The 17,679-nt window shown below is 37.0% G+C and overlaps 1 protein-coding gene across 2 annotated transcripts in view; it reads left to right on the top strand.

Moving 5' to 3' along the window:
* Window positions 1-17,679, top strand: part of GUCY1A2 (guanylate cyclase 1 soluble subunit alpha 2) — a 342,191-nt gene that overhangs the window by 65,721 nt on the left and 258,791 nt on the right. For both annotated transcript variants that reach the window (XM_036902731.2, XM_057490593.1), the window contains exon 4: window positions 6,706-7,424. In XM_036902731.2, the coding sequence (XP_036758626.2) occupies window positions 6,706-7,424 (719 nt within the window). The remainder of the gene's footprint in view (window positions 1-6,705; window positions 7,425-17,679) is intronic.

The raw sequence follows: 17,679 nt of genomic DNA, 5'->3' as shown, positions 1-17,679 counted from the left end.
TGGTTCCTCACTAGAAGTCTTTCTATTGAAGTATTTTGGAGCTATTCTAGGCATTTATTCTTCCATATGAATCTTCAAATTACTGTATTGACAAGAAGACTTGTTGAGGCTTAACAGGAAATACATTAAACTTATATTTTAATTTTAGGAGAATTGATAATCTTATAAGATCTTTATATTCTAAAATATGGACTATCTATTTGTTAGGTTTTTGTTTGCTGTGTTAACATTTTATAGTTTTCTAAATATAAGTTTTATGCCTTTCTTATTAAATGTATTCTGATGCTTTACTTTTTAGATGTAGTTTCTGGGTAGAAATAGTATTCCAGAATACTCAGGGTTTAGCTTCATCTCCAGTATGCCACATTTCTAATTATTAAAATTTATATCTTATGCATATTTTAAAGCATATCTTAGCATATTCTTAAAATTAAAAACTGAAAACTTTACCATCACAAATATTTTTGTTGCTGAAGCACTTACTATGCTTCTAATTATACCTATTCTTTTGGGTATTCATGAATTAATCTTAAATATGTTAACAGGTTTCCCCTATTGCTATGCTCAGCAAATTCTTTGTTAAATATGACAAGATATCAAAACCCTGTTGTTTTGAATGTGTGTATATGTCTGTTATCTTTAAATATATCATAAAATTTAAAAAAATTAATGAAAATTACTTTTAGTTCACCTCTACTTAAAAATAAATATATGACACATGCTATGTTCTTTTTTGGAGAAGGAAAGAGATGCCTCCTCCAAAAGGAGGAGAATTGTCTAAAATGGTAGGAAATCAATATTTAATCTTTAATAGATTATGAACGAAATTTATAGAGATTTTTCTTTTCACTATTATCTCAATATTTTTATTTACAGAACTGTGAAGCATTCTAAAACTACAAAGATTTTATCTAATACCAACAAAGATTCAAATGAAACTGTATTAATAGTTCAGTTTCAAAACAATTTCCCTTATAATTACAATTTGAGCAGTGGGATTTCTTTTCAGCATTTCTTCTTTGTTATTATTTAGACATACATAAAATTTACATCTAAATATCCTCTGGGAGGCAGAGACCGACTTCAGTCATTTCTTTGTAGATTGGCATGATACTAGAACATTTCTATACAAGTGTCATTTGGGTTTCAAACTTAGTTGACAAATGCCTTATGGTCTTGCTAGATAAAAATAATTGTTTCTTGACAAATACTGTATGCTATCACTTATATGTGGATTCTAAAAAAGCCAAACTCATAGAAATGGAGAGTAGAATGGTGGAATAGTGGTTACCAGGGGTTAGGAGTTGGGGGAATTGGGAGATTTTGGTCAATAACAAACTTCCAGTTAGAAGATGAATAAGTTCTGGGGAATAAAATGCACAGCGTTGTGATTATAGTTAACACTAATGTATTACACAATTGAAAATTGTTGAGAGTAGATCTTAAATGTTCTTACCAGAAAAACAAATGTTATCTGTATGATTTGATGGATGTATTAACTAACTCTGTGGGTGGTGATAATTTTGCAAAGTATAAGTGTATCGAACACATTGTACATGTTAAACTTACACAATGTATGTCAACTGTATCTCAATAAGGCTGGAAAAATAATTGTTTCTCTAAAAAAGATAATCATCTCCTTAAAATATTGAAATACCTTTAAAGTTTGAACTTGAGAAATAGTTGTGTATGAGTTACATTACTTAGATATTAGTTAAATGAGACCTAAATAATAAATCAAAGTAATAGTGGAGTGCATACAGCTCACAGGAGTAGTTGGTAGGTATTCAGCTCCTCAGCTGACGTTTAAGCAACTTGAAGGTACAGCTACTGCTTTGGTATTTTCCCATGTTAGTAGAGACTGATGCCCTTGCTGGGTGATAGGATGGTCTCTGGACCTAGAAAAACACCAATCTCTCTCTTTTATTACTAGATCTTCTGCTAGCGGATCAGGATCCCACTCAGTGCCATATCTTTGGTGCTATCTCTCTCTTTATTCACTTTGTTCTCAGTGAAGTCAGCATTTCCCTTTCTAAGCACAGAGGTCATATCTGTTACAATTTTATAAAATAAGTAATTTTAGCCTTCTAATAATATTATTGGTTCAGCTGAAAACTAATACTTCAATTTCTTCACCTGCCACATTCTGCTCGACCCATCACACTCACTCGTCTGCCCCCCTCCACTGAAACTGCTCTAAGGTCCCCAAAGTTCTGATCAATCCAATTTAGAGTTTTCTATTCTTACATTACTTGACCTTGCAGTTGCACTTGGTAACTGTTGACTGCTCCTTGTAACTCTTGTGGTTGACTTCAGTGATACATTAATTCATTCAATATCCAGTCAATATTTATTGAGCACCCATTAAATGTCAGGCAGTATGCTAGCTATCAATGCTGTAATAAGGAGCAAAATATGCATCTTCCCTCCATGAGGACATTTTACTCTTTTAATACTGTGTTTACTATATAAGATTTAATATAAAGACAGATATGACTTTGAATTCTGGCGCTGCTACCTATAGTTGTATGAACTTGGGAAAATTTCCTAACATTTTTCACCTCTAAAATGAGGATATTTCAAATAATACCTACCTGATAGGAATTTTTTTTAAGTGTTAATTAAAGGAATCATAAAAATCGATGAAAAGCATTTAACAAAATGAAGACACATTCTATTCTTACTGGGATTGCCTACTTTATTCAATATAATCTTTTTTTTTTAAGATATCAAAGCATCTCTCTGGCTGGGGTCTTTGACTCTTAAGTCTATCACCCTTAAGTCCATCTTCTACACTGCTGATTACTTAACAATTCATCCCCCACACCACTTCCCTTCCCTGACAGTGCTGGGCTTTTCTATCTTCCTGGTGCATCCGTATTCCATTACCACCATCTGTCAGTATGCTTGTTCCTTCTTTGTTGGCTTTTGAATGCCTACTTTTTCCTCAAATCTCCCTTCAAACATTATCTCCCTGAGGAGAGTCAGACATTCTTTGTTCCATTCCTCCACAGGTTCTCCTGTTTGCTTCTGTTATAGCCTGAACACATTGTAATGTAATCATTATCTGTAGGCACCCATGTGAGAAATGAATGCATCTCGCTGACCTGGTACCCTTAGATGTGTCATAACTGTAGCTTTAAAAGCTTGATTTTATTTATCAAACAAATATTTAGATGAAAGCTGATTTTCTATGAATGAAGTCTTAGTCTCCATGTGCCAGGCATTAAGCTTGTGATAGGTAAGCTGACATAAATGGGATAAGGTCCTTGTCCTCAAGAAGTACACAAAGTGAAGTTTGATAGATAGCAGATGAAGGACAAAAGATTCATATCATTACTGAACAGACTGTTTCATTTACAGCTAAAGAATGTCAGCATTTAGGCTATTCATTTTTTAAAAATAGGTGAATTAGCAGTAATTTAAAATTCTAACTCTTGTAAATGAAAGCAGTTTTCTTCTAAGTTTTGCCTTGAGCAAATGCATTCTTATAGACCCAAATGTCAAGCTGTCAGAGTGTCTTGTGATATGAGGAGATGAGCATTGTCTATATGTTTCAAGTGATTTACTGTAAGTAGGGGATTTGCATCAATTGTAGGTGGCACCTTGGGAGTGAGGATTGTACCAGTTGTCTGAAGTGGACTACTTTCTTTGTGCTTTCTAAATTTTGACACAAAGTTTTAAATGGATATCTGGACTACTGACTCATAGCATATTTGCAAAAGTTGAAGTGCTCTTTCCCTGGTTTTAATTTCTCAAACTCTAAGAATTTTTTTCTTCTTTTCTGGTCTTATATGGTTTAACAATTGTGAGACAAAAATCTTTCCTAGTTAATTGAATATTGTGGTTTATATAGAGTTACCGTGTATAGTAATTGAGTGTAATTTTCAGAATACTTGTTTTTCTTTGTTGATACAAGTAATGTTAGTATCGTGGTAGGTCTTAGTGTCATTACTTGAGAATTAACATCCTTGTACCTTAAAGTACATTAGAACTTTTTAAGGCAGCAAGGATTTCTAGTTGATAGAATGCTGTACTCATAAAGTAGTTTTTATGCTGCATCTGGTGAATTTATTTCCTTGTTATTCTCTGTATGATTCTTTGGGATTCTGGCATTGGAATAGAACATAAGCTTACTGTGTTATATTTATATCTGTGTTCTTTACTTAATAACTGTGAGGACATTGTCAATGTTATGAAAAGTGCAAGTTAGAAGAAATTTTCTCTTTTTCTTTTCTGTGCTCAAAGACCTAGAGTCCTTTTGAGATACAGCTCTTCAACGTGTAAAAGCAATCCATGGAATATTTTCAGTGACACATAGAATTTTGTAGGTTAGCAAATATAATCATATTATAGGAATTTTTATTTATTCAGAATTTAGTTTTTAATTAACATTTCTAATCAAAAACTTTAATAGCAACAAAGAACTATCTTGGAAAGACTCATTTAATTTGTATATATTGGAATTTTTTAGTTATGATACAGTTGATGGTGATATGAGGATTTGGCATAGGAAGAAGTTTTAGTAAAGGGATTTTCAGAGATATAGCAATCAAACCAGGACAGTATGATTTTATAAGCCAGGAGAGAAAGGAGTTTTAGGAAGAAGAGATATCAAGAGTCAAATTGAAGGAAAAACAAGGTTAACTAAGACAAGGATGCAACCATATATACTGGCTTAAGTAATTACAAAAGCAGTTTCAAAGGTAATTATAAAAGTAATTAAAGGAGCAGTTGGAGTAGGGGCCAAATTTCAGTGAATGTCATCTGTCTTGTTTTCTCTCTTCCCCACTAGAGAACTAGACAGATAAATGCTCTTATTATCCATTTTGGCTGGCATTATTGTTAGTGAATGCAGCATATATTGAAGGTCAATCTTGTAACAGGACAGTGTGAGATGAGTGGTGATATTTTTATCTTAATAGGTGACTTTCTCAGATTTGCCTTGAACATCAAGTATATGAAACTAAAATTAATGTGAAATGCTTCTTGATAAAGGGATCCTTTTACGCTTAGATTTTCTACTTCTTTGGTTTTAAGAACTTCTTTGTCAAACTGACCTCTTAACTTGGCAACTATAGCAAGTTAAGCAACCTCTCAAAAAATATTTGATGTGTTATTTTAAAAATAATATTTATTTATTTTAACATAATGTACTTGGGATAACCTTGAAGGAATAATAAGGTAGGAATGAACCAAGTCACAGCCTAGACTGCTGTTCACTTGAAAAGGACACTAGCAAAGTGACCTTCAGTCTTTTCCCAGTCCTGCTTGATTTTCAGGTCCTTCTCATAAGATGGAGTACATTAGGAGAGAAAATATGATTAGGTAAACTGCATATATCAGTTTCAAACCAAAGTCAAAGGTGAAGCAGTAGAGTGACTGTGTACAGATACTTTCTTTGGCAAACAGACTCAACTCTTATATGTTTGAATTCTTCCTCTTTGGACTATAAATTCTCTCCGTATTTTAAATCAGATCATCCTCAAAAGTGGGTCTAACTTGCACTGTGACTCTGGTTCTAATTACCATATAATGCACTGTTTGTATATATGTATGTATTTTTCATTATAATCACATATTTATGTAAGGTGGAGTTCCTTTCCCCAGGTCATGTGGGAGGGAGTAAGAACTGAGAAAACACAGACCTTTAACTCTGTCTGGTTGGATTCCTACGCCACTCTTGGCTACTCTCACTTTAGTGGGTTAAAGAATGCAAATTATTACACACTTCTGCCATTTTTAATTCCTTGTTTTGTCTCTCTCTCCCTGGGATCTAGCTGACCTGCAGGACTTCCCCTAAAATTATTAATCTGAGTCCTTCTGTTTATGCTAGATAACCTGATGTCTTTTTCTATTCATGTACTATAGATTCCTTCTCTGGATATTTCCCACTTAACAAATGAATTTTGATAAGTAAGATGGTAATATTGGATGGGCATTATATAGAGACAACTTTATGGTTGCTTCTATGAAGATTCTTTAACAAAGGGGGAAATTGTTAAGAAAAAATGTTATTATATTGAAAAGTGAACAGGTAGATTAGCAGCACTTAAAAAGTTCATGGTCCCGGGGTTGGGGGGAGGAAGGAATGAATAGGTGGAGCAGAGAGGATTTTTAGAGCATCAAAACTACTCTGTATAAAACTATGAAACATGACGGACATGCATACATTTCTCAAAACCAAGCATGTACACCACCAAGAGGGAACCCTAAGGTGAACTGTGGTCTTTTGGTGGTAACATGGTTACGTTGTAGGTTCACCGATTGTAACAAATGTTCCACTGTAGCATATAGAGTCATGAATGTGTGGGGGGTGTGGGGGGGTGTTGTGTGTGTGTGTGTGTGTGTGTGTGTGTGTGTGTGTGTGTGTGTGGAGACAGGGGCTGTATTGAAAATATCTGTATATTCTGCTCAATTTTCCTGTGAATCTAAAACTGCTAAAAAAAATAAAGTCATTAAAAACCAACAAACAAAAATGTTTGTGCTCATGAACAGCCTAGAAGCATCCAGAAGATGAGTAGAAGTTTACTTTCTCTGATTCAAAGTGAATTAACCTATTTGGGAATGTGTGGGCCCAAGGGAAATAGCTCTCTTGCTTCCCTCACTAGCTACCTCATTTGATAAGCATTTAGACAGCTAGACAGCTGTCAATTCAACCATTTTTATTTACTTCACTAACATGTGCTTCCCATTTACCTCTAGGTTTGAAGTTTGAGGAAATCCAAGCAAGATTTGGTGAGGAGTTCTTTAACATATGCTTCGATGAGAATGAGAGAGTCCTTCGAGCTGTAGGTGGCACATTACAGGACTTTTTTAACGGCTTTGATGCTTTGTTGGAACACATTAGAACTTCTTTTGGAAAGCAGGCTGCCCTGGAGTCACCGTCCTTCCTATGCAGAGAGCTCCCTGACGGCGCTCTCAAGCTCCACTACTTCCACCCTCACCGCGTGGTGGGGCTGGCGATGCTGGGGATGATTAAGGCCGCAGGAAAGAAGATCTATCGGCTGGATGTGGAGGTGGAACAGGTTGCGAATGAGCAGCTGTGCTCTGCTGGTTCAAACCCAGGCAACTGTAGCTGTCTTACCTTCCTTATCAAGGAATGTGAAAATACTAATAGCACGAAGAACCTTCCACAGGGAACCTCCCAGGTTCCTGCAGACCTCAGAATTAGCATCAACACCTTCTGCAGAGCTTTCCCTTTCCACTTGATGTTTGACCCCCACATGTCAGTCCTTCAGCTGGGGGAGGGCCTACGGAAGCAGCTCCGATGCGAAACTCACAAAGTGCTCATGTTTGAGGACTGCTTCGAGATTGTTTCTCCAAAGGTCAATGCCACCTTTGAGAGGGTCCTGCTGAGACTGTCCACCCCGTTTGTGATTAGGACCAAGCCTGAGGCTTCTGGCGCTGAGAATAAAGACAAGGTAAGTGGCCACGGACTTGACATGGGTGATGGGAACTAGAAGAATGCATAATTAATTCAGTAAATTACATGCTGGCTGTACTTGTAATTATTTAGGCAAAAGAGCTTAAAGTGCCATTTAGAAAATTACTGGTCCCTGGGTGTATGTAAAAAGATTTGGCCCTATTCCCAGTTATTTTGCATAGTGATTGCCTCTTCCATTAATTTATTTTAGCATATAAAAAGGAGACTAGCCATAGTAATTAGAAAAATGATAGGGCTCACTACAAACCTGATACTGTAAACCCGTGAATATTTCCATTGGTTTAAGTCAAATCATGAGAAAGATGGTAAGACTGAATTCAGCATTGTGGAGCTTGCCTGCCTTAGCCTTAGATAAATATAGGCAAAAGTCTGGCTGCACTTAGAATATGTTCTGTTCTAAATTTCATAATCTAGGAACATCTGGTTTACATCCTATTTTATTTTAATATGCAGAATAATGTTTTCTAAAAGTTGGAAATTGACTATCACAAGCCTGCTCTTCTAATTAAATTTTTAGTGTTGAAATAGAGACTCATAGCTTTGGAACATATTCACTCCTTGGAGAATATAGTGAACACTTAGAATCTGTATTGTGAATTTCTTTGAATCTTTTTGGAAAGATTTGGGTCATAAATTAAAAGTAAATGGTTAATGACAACAGAAACAAATCTTAAAATTGTTGAATTTAAACAAACATTCCCTTAGATAATTTTTTTTTCAGAAAAACATCAGCATTAAAATAAATAATAAACTGTAAAGGAAAATCAGCCGTGACTGTTTTTTTTCAATTTGGTAATATAATTTTAGTGATTGAAGGGACAAATAATGCTGATTTCCAGAGTAGACATTGGAATACACAGTTTACCCTAGAGCTTCTTTTCAATATTTTGATTCAGGATGAATAAGGCTCTTAGAGGCTACTGAACTTGTTCCTAATCATTTTGGGAAAGCTGTTGGCTTTTAGAAATGAACAGGTTGCTCTGGGCTGAAGGAAGGGAGAATTGCAGAAACAATTAAAAACTCAGTGAATGAATAATCTACACATATTGTGGACTGCCTACAACAATAAATTAAATAAGTGAGGAAATAGCCTCCTGAAAGTAGAGCCAGACGTTTTTGAGGATTTTTTTTTTTGAGAGGGCATCTTTCATATTTATTGATCAAATGGTTGTTAACAACAATGAAATTCTGTATAGGGGACTCAATGCACAATCATTAATCCACCCCAAGCCTAATTCTCATCAGTCTCCGATCTTCTGAAGCATAACGAACAAGTTCTTACATGGTGAACAAATTCTTACATAGTGAATAAGTTCTTACATGGTGAACAGTACAAGGGCAGTCATCACAGAAACTTTCGGTTTTGATCACGCATTATGAACTATAAACAATCAGGTCAAATATGAATATTCATTTGATTTTGTACTTGATTTATATGTGAATCCCACATTTCTCCCTTATTATTATTATTATTATTTATTTATTTTTAATAAAATGTGGAAGTGGTACGTAGATGCAAGATAAAGGTAGAAAACAGTTTAGTGCTGTAAGAAAGCAAATGTAGATGATCAGGTGTGTGCCTGTAGACTAAGTACTAATCGAAGCTAGACAAGGGCAACAAAACATCCACGGATGCAGAAGATTTCTCTCAAAACACGGGGGGTGAGGTTCTAAGCCTCACCTCTGTTGATCCCCAATTTCTCACCTGATGGCCCCCCTTCGACTGTGCCTGTCTTAGGTTGTTCCTCCCTTGAGGAATCTTACCCGTCTCTGGCTAACCAGTCATCTTCCGGGGCCATACAGGGAAATGTAAAGTTGGTAAGTGAGAAAGAATCAATATTGTTTGAAAAGGTTAGCTTTTTACATCTTTGCATATATATGCCCTGTGGCTTCTATGCCCAGCATTTGTCTTGACGTATCTTTACCACTTGGAAGAATTATGATACTCGGTAAATTCGATATGAGGCACGAATTCTATTTAAGGGTTGTAATTAGGAAGGAAGAAGAAAAGCTATAGAAGTAACAGGCGGCAGAAAACCTAGGAAGATTGATTATTTCTTTGACATATATTCTTGTAGAGTAACTTCAGCATGTATAGGTTTTAAGTTACTACTTAAATTGCACACACACATTAACATAATAGGAGTTCAGTTACATAACCAAAGCATACGTGTAATTACCAGCCATCTCCAGTGAAACCAAGAAAAACAGTTAGGCACCTTAGGCATTTGTGGAAACTTATCTATGATATGGTGGATATTGTCCAACTGAACTTGAACAGTCTGAGAGAAATCAGACAAATTAAAACAACCCATTCCTGGGGACTGTTCACATCCCATATGTTCTTTTAACAGTAGATAGTCTGTAGTCTCAAGATTTTGGAGCCCTGCAACATGCACTTCTCCTAATTCTTGGTTGAGTTCCAACAGTGTAGATCCAGTCAAATTTGTTGTTTTACTGTATGCACAGGCCAGCTTAGATATCTCCTTCTTCATTCCAATGGCAAGTCCAAGAACCGGTGGGATGAATGCAGCTACAACTGCAACAGCGCCAGGATCTTTGTTGAAGTTTTTTGATGATCATCTTCTGGAATGACTCTTCCAGAGTATGTTGATGTTGGACCTTCTTCTTCATATCGTATCTTAGTTCGTTTTCTGGGTAGCCAAATTAGGCTTTGATCCTCTGTATAAACACAAACAGACCCTTTGCCCACACTTTGATATGCCCCTTATACCATTGTGAAGAACTTATTGGAGGTCACCACACAGGAAATGCTTTTTTTTTTTTTTATTAAGAGAAAGGAATATTATCAGAAAAATGTACTTCCATAGCTGATCATCTGACACTCTTTAAATGATCAAAATTAAGGATATTTAGAGCATGCATTAATCGTTGATTTACAGTTAGTTTTATCCTATCAGGGAGTAATCCCCCTTTCCTTTCTTTTTTTTTTTTTGTTATCATTAATCTACAATTACATGAAGAATATTATGTTTACTAGGCTCTCCCCTATACCAGGTCCCCCCTATAAACCCCTTTACAGTCACTGTCCATCAGCATAGCAAAATCCTGTAGAATCACTACTTGTCTTCTCTGTGTTGTACAGCCCTCCCCTTTCTCCCACCCCCCCATTATGCATGCTAATCTTAATACCCCCTTTGTCTCCCCCCCTTAACCCACCCTACCCACCCATCCTCCCCAGTCCCTTTCCCTTTGGTACGTGTTTGTCCATTCTTGGGTTCTGTGATTCTGCTGCTGTTTTGTTCCTTCAGTTTTTCCTTTGTTCTTATACTCCACAGATGAGTGAAATCATTTGGTATTTCTCTTTCTCCGCTTGGCTTATTTGACTGAGCATACTACCCTCTAGCTCCATCCATGTTGTTGCAAATGGTAGGATTTGTTTTCTTCTTATGGCTGAGTAATATTCCATTGTGTATATGTACCATATCTTCTTTATCCAATCATCTACTGATGGACTCTTAGGTTGCTTCCATATCTTGGCTATTGTAAGTAGTGCTGCGATAAACATAGGGGTGCATCTGTCTTTTCCAAACTTGAGTGCTGCGTTCTTAGGGTAAATTCCTAGGAGTGGAATTCCTGGGTCAAATGGTAAGTTTATTTTGAGCATTTTGAGGAACCTCCATACTGCTTTCCACAATGGTTGAACTAATTTACATTCCCACCAGCAGTGTAGGAGGGTTCCCCTTTCTCTACAACCTCGCCAACATTTGTTGTTGTTTGTCTTTTGGATGGCAGCCATCCTTACTGGTGTGAGGTGATACCTCATTTTAGTTTTAATTTGCATTTCTCTGATATTTAGCTAAGTGGAGCATCTTTTCATGTGTCTGTTGGCCATCTGTATTTCTTTTTTGGAGAACTGTCTGTTCAGTTCCTCTGCCCATTTTTTAATTGGATTGTTTGTTTTTTGTTTGTTGAGGCATGTGAGCTCTTTATATATTTTGGACATCAAGCCTTTATCGTATCTATCATTTTCAAATATATTCTCCCATACTGTAGGGTTCCTTTTTGTTCTATTGATGGTGTCTTTTGCTGTACAGAAGCTTTTCAGCTTAATATAGTCCCACTTGTTCATTTTTGCTGTTGTTTTCCTTGCCTGGGGAGATATGTTCAAGAATAGGTCACTCATGTTTATGTCTAAAAGGTTTTTGCCTATGTTTTCGTCTAAGAGTTTTATGGTTTCATGACTTACATTCAGGTCTTTGATCCATTTTGAATTTACTTTTGTGTATGGGGTTAGACAATGGTCCAGTTTCATTCTCCTACATGTAGCTGTCCAGTTTTGCCAGCACCATCTGTTGAAGAGACTGTCATTTTGCCATTGTATGTCCATGGCTCCTTTATCAAATATTAATTGACCATATATGTTTGTGTTAATGTCTGGAGTCTCTAATCTGTTCCACTGGTCTGTGGCTCTGTTCTTGTGCCAGTACCAAATTGTCTTGATTACTGTGGCTTTGTAGAAGAGCTTGAAGTTGGGGAGTGAGAACCCCCCTACTTTATTCTTCTTTCCCAGGATTGCTTTGGCTATTCGGGGTCTTTGGTGTTTCCATATGAATTTTTGAATTATTTGTTCCAGTTCATTGAAGAATGTTGGTGGTAATTTGATAAGGATTGCATCAAATCTGTATATTGCTTTGGGCAGGATGGCCATTTTGACGATATTAATTTTTCCTAGCCACGAGCATGGGATGAGTTTACATTTGTTAGTGTCCCCTTTAATTACTCTTAAGAGTGACTTGTAGTTTTCAGGGTATAGGTCTTTCACTTCTTTGGTTAGGTTTATTCCTAGTTATTTTTTTCTTTTTGATGCAATTGTGAATGGAACTGTTTTCCTGATTTCTCTTTCTATTGGTTCATTGTTAGTGTATAGGAAAGCTACAGATTTCTGTGTGTTAATGTTGTACCCTGCAACTTTGCTGTATTCCGATATCAGTTCTAGTAGTTTTGGGGTGGAGTCTTTAGGGTTTTTTATGTACAATATCATGTCATTTGCAAATAGTGACAGTTTAACTTCTTCTTTACCAGTCTGGATTCCTTATATTTCTTTGTTATGTCTGATTGCCGTGGCTAGGACCTCCAGTACTATGTTGAATAACAGTGGGGAGAGTGGGCATCCCTGTCTAGTTCCCAATCTCAGGGGAAAAGCTTTCAGCTTCTCGCTGTTCAGTATGATGTTGGCTGTGGGTTTATCATATATGGCCTTTATTATGTTGAGGCACTTGCCCTCTATACCCATTTTGTTGAGAGTTTTAATCATGAATGGATGTTGAATTTTATTGAATGCTTTTTCAGCATCTATGGAGATGATCATGTGGTTTTTGTCTTTCTTTTTGTTGACGTGGTGGATGATGTTGATGGATTTTCGAATGTTGTACCATCGTTGCATCCGTGGGATGAATCCCACTTGGTCATGGTGTATGATCGTTTTGATATACTTTCGAACTCGGTTTGCTAATATTTTATTGAGTATTTTTGAATCTACATTCATCAGGGGTATTGGTCTGTAGTTTTCTTTTTTGGTGGGGTCTTTGCCTCGTTTTGGTATTAGAGTGAGGTTGGCTTCATACAATGAGTTTGGGAGTATTCCCTCCTCTTCTATTTTTTGGAAAACTTTAAGGAGAATGGGTATTATGTCTTCTCTGTGTGTCTGATAAAATTCCGAGGTAAATCCGTCTGGCCCCGGGGTTTTGTTCTTGGGTAGTTTTTTGATTACTGCTTGATTTTCTTTGCTTGTAATTGGTTTGTTTAACTTTTGTGTTTCTTCCTTGGTCAGTCTTGGAAGGTTGTATTTTTCTAGGAAGTTGTCCATTTCTTCTAGGTTTTCCATCTTATTGGCATACAGGTTTTCATAGTAGTCTTTCATAATTCTTTGTATTTCTGTGGAGTCTGTATTGATTTTTCCGTTCTCATTTGTGATTCTGTTGATTTCTGTTGGTTCTCTTTTTCTCTTAATAAGTTTGGCTAGAGGCTTATCTATTTTGTTTATTTTCTCAAAGAACCAGCTCTTGGTTTCATTGATTTTTGCTATTGTTTTATTCTTCTCAATTTTGTTTATTTCTTCTCTGATCTTTATTATGTCCCTCTGTCTGCTGACTTTAGGCCTCATTTGTTCTTCTTTTTGCAGTTTCGATAATTGTGATATTAGACTATTCATTTGGGATTGTTCTTCCTTCTTCAAGTGTGCCTGGATCGCTGTATACTTTCTTCTTAAGACTGTTTTCGCTGCGTCCCACAGAAGTTGGGGCTTTGTGTTGTTGTTGTCATTTGTTTCCATATATACCTTGATCTCTATTTTAATTTGTTCGTTGATCCATTGATTATTTAGGAGCATGTTGTTAAGCCTCCATGTGTTTGTGAGCCTTTTTGTTTTGTTTGTAGAATTTATTTCTAGTTTTATACCTTTGTGGTCCGAAAATTGGTTGGTAGGATTTCAATCTTTTGGAATTTACTGAGGCTCTTTTTGTGGGCTAGTATGTGGTCTATTCTGGAGAATGTTCCATGTGCACTTGAGAAGAATGTATATCCTGCTGCTTTTGGATGTAGAGTTCTATAGATGTCTATTAAGTCCATCTGTTCTAGTGTGTTGTTCAGTGCTTCCGTGTCCTTACTTATTTTCTGCCCGGTGGATCTATCCTTTGGGGTGAGTGGTGTGTTGAAGTCTCCTAAAATGAATGCTTTGCAGTCTATTTCCCCCTTTAGTTCTGTTAGTATTTGTTTCACATATGCTGGTGTTCCTGTGTTGGGTGCATATATATTTAGAATGGTTATATCCTCTTGTTGGACTGAGCCCTTTATCATTATGTAGTGTCCTTCTTTATCTCTTGTTACTTTCTTTGTTTTGAAGTCTATTTTGTCTGATATTAGTACTGCAACCCCTGCTTTCTTCTCGCTGTTGTTTGCCTGAAATATGTTTTTCCATTCCTTGACTTTTAGTCTGTGCATGTCTTTGGGTTTGAGGTGAGTTTCTTGTAAGCAGCATATAGATGGGTCTTGCTTTTTCATCCATTCTATTACTCTGTGTCTTTTGATTGGTGCATTAAGGCCATTTACATTTAGGGTGACTATTGAAAGATATGTACTTATTGCCATTGCAGGCTTTAAATTCGTGGTTACCAAAGGTTCAAGGTTAGCCTCTTTAGTATCTTACTGCCTACCTTAGCTCACTTATTGATCTGTTATATACACTGTCTGGAGTTTCTTTTCTTCTCTACCTTCTTATTCCTCCTTCTCCATTCTTCATATGTTGGGTGTTTTGTTCTGTGCTCTTTTTAGGAGTGCTCCCATCTAGAGCAGTCCCTGTAGGATGCCCTGTAGAGGTGGCTTGTGGGAAGCAAATTCCCTCAGCTTTTGCTTGTCTGGGAATTGTTTAATCCCGCCGTCATATTTAAATGATAGTCGTGCTGGATAGAGTATCCTTTTTTCTAGGCCCTTCTGTTTCATTGCATTAAATATATCATGCCATTCTCTTCTAGCCTGTAGGGTTTCTGTCGAGAAGTCTGATGATAGCCTGATGGGTTTTCCTTTATATTTGACCTTTTTCTCTCTAGCTGCCTTTAAAAGTTTTTCCTTGTCCTTGATCTTTGCCATTTTAGTTATTATGTGTCTTGGTGTTGTCCTCCTTTGATCCTTTCTGTTGGAGGTTCTGTGTATTTCTTTGGTGTGTTCGATTATTTCCTCCCCCAGTTTGGGGAAGTTTTCAGCAATTATTTCTTCAAAGACACTTTCTATCCCTTTTCCTCTCTCTTCTTCTTCTGGTACCCATATAATATGGATATTTTTTCCTTTTGGATTGGTCACACAGTTCTCTTAATATTGTTTCATTCCTGGAGATCCTTTTATCTCTCTCTATGTCAGCTTCTATGTGTTCCTGTTCTCTGGTTTCTATTCCATCCATGGCCTCTTGCATCTTATCCATTCTGCTTATAAACCCTTCCAGAGTTTGTTTCAGTTCTGTAATCTCCTTCCTGGCATCTGTGATCTCCCTCTGGGCTTCATCCCATTGCTCTTGCATATTTCTCTGCATCTCCGTCAGCATGTTCATGATTTTTATTTTGAATTCTTTGTCAGGAAGACTGGTTAGGTCTGTCTCCTTCTCTGGTGTTGCCTCTGTGATCTTGGTTTGCCTGTAATTTTGCCTTTTCATGGTGATAGAAATAGTTTGCAGAGTTGGAACGAGTGATGGCTGGAAGAACTTCCGTTCTTGTTGGTTTGTGGCCCTCCTCTCCTGGGAGAACAATGACCTCTAGAGGCTTGTGGTGGGCAGCTGCGCGCAGACAGGGCTTCTGCTTCCTGCCCGGCTGCTATGGAGTTAATCTCCGCTGTTGCTGTGGGCGTGGTCAGGCCACGGGCTGCTACTTCAAAATAGTGGTGCTGCATTGGAGGTGGAGCGGCCGGGAGGCTATTTATCTCTGTAAGGGGCCTCTGTGCTCCCTGCTGCCCAGTCGGTTAGAGTGCCCAGAGATCCCCAGATTCCCTACCTCTGGACTAAGTGTCCTGTCCTGCCCCTTTAAGACTTCCAAAAAGCACTCGCCAAAACAAAACAACAACAACAAAATAAATAAAATAATTAATTAATTAATTAATTAAAAAAGAAAAAAATTGCTCGCTTTTCTTTTTCCTCAGGCAATCGCTGACTGGTCTTGCTGCCCTGTTTCCCTAGTATTGGGGTCCCTGTCCCTTTTAGACTTCCAAAAAAAAAAAAACACTTTCCAAAAAAAAACAAAAACAAAAAAAACGGCTGCTCGCTTTTCTTTGTCCTCAGGCACTGGCCTCAGGTACCCTCTCACCGTTCTTGCTGCCCTGTTTCCCTAGTATCCAGGACCCTACGCATGCACTGTGTCTGCGCTCTGGCCCGGATGGCTGGGGCTGTGTGTTCGGCAGCCCTGTGCTCCGTCTCCCTCCCGCTCTGCCTATTCTTCTCCCGCCGGGATTTGGTGGGATGGGCGCTCGGGTCCTGCCGGGCCGGGGCTTGTATCTTACCCCCTTTGGGAGGCGCTTGGTTCTCGCAGGTGTGGATGTGGTCTGGATATTGTCCTGTGTCCTCTGGTCTTTATTCTAGGAAGGGTTGTATTTGTTATATTTTCATAGATATATGTTGTTTTGGGAGGAGATTTCCGCTGCTCTACTCACGCCGCCATCTTGGCTCCCATCTCTTTTTGAGGATTTATGTAGCATTAGTTTCAATATATGATTTTGAAGTTCAATGGAAAAATTTTTTCAACAAAATATTTGGCAAAGATGGAATGATGCACATTTTTTCAGTATGATTGAATCAGGTGGTTTAGGAAAATCATTCAGTGATACTTTCATCATTTAAGTCCAGTGATCTGAAAACATCTGAGGATAAAACTGAAGATTCCAATTTGACAAATTTGGATATTTTAGGATGAATGAATTGATATTATTCCTGTTTGATTACACATGATGTTTTATATATTTTAAATATGTGCATGTCATGTTCGTATGTATATATATATGTACACATGCATATATGTAGGCATATGTGAAATATGTTTAATAATTGCAACCCATTTTGAAGCTCTTTAGAATGGAAGAAAGTTTTCAAATGTGTATTTTTGTCCATATTTGTAGTTGCTCTAAAATGGGAATTATTCTAACTTTTTATTTTAGGGAATATTAACGCTGTTGATTCTGTTTTACAGAAGTGCAGTATTTGGCTAGGAGGGTTTGAAGCATTTGGCTTTTAGAATTGAAGTTAGTATTTTTGAAAATGTGATTGAGGTAGAATATATTATTACTATTGTTAATTGCTTTATATATTTTGTAGATTTGAGAAAAATTAATTGAATTAAAAATTACTGCTTCAGTTGTTCCCTCCTATATTTCATCTGGCTTGTATACTATGGTAAGAAATAGACATAATGAAATGATGACTCAAATGTCAAGGCCCCCTGCCAATTCTAATAATAAGGAACTGTGTTCATTGAGAAGATACAATTATAATTTAAACATGTCAGTGGCAGTTTAAAATTAAAGCAACAGGCAGGATTTTTAGTTAGAATAAGGATAGTAATCCTCTCATCCTTATGTTTACATTTCTGCTTGTTCACCTGGGTTTGCCAGAATGGGACATTTGGGACATTTGGGAGGCAATAAAGTTGTGGCATAGAGTCTTAACCAGATGAATAACATTTGTGAATTATGTTGCCAAACTCCAGACTTTTTATGCTTAAAATATGGGAAGAAGAAAG

This window comes from Manis pentadactyla, chromosome 13, assembly GCF_030020395.1.
Source record: "Manis pentadactyla isolate mManPen7 chromosome 13, mManPen7.hap1, whole genome shotgun sequence".
NCBI lineage: Eukaryota > Metazoa > Chordata > Mammalia > Pholidota > Manidae > Manis > Manis pentadactyla.
The sequence above is the reverse complement of the archived record's forward strand: the minus strand, read 5'-3'. Positions and strand labels throughout refer to the sequence as shown.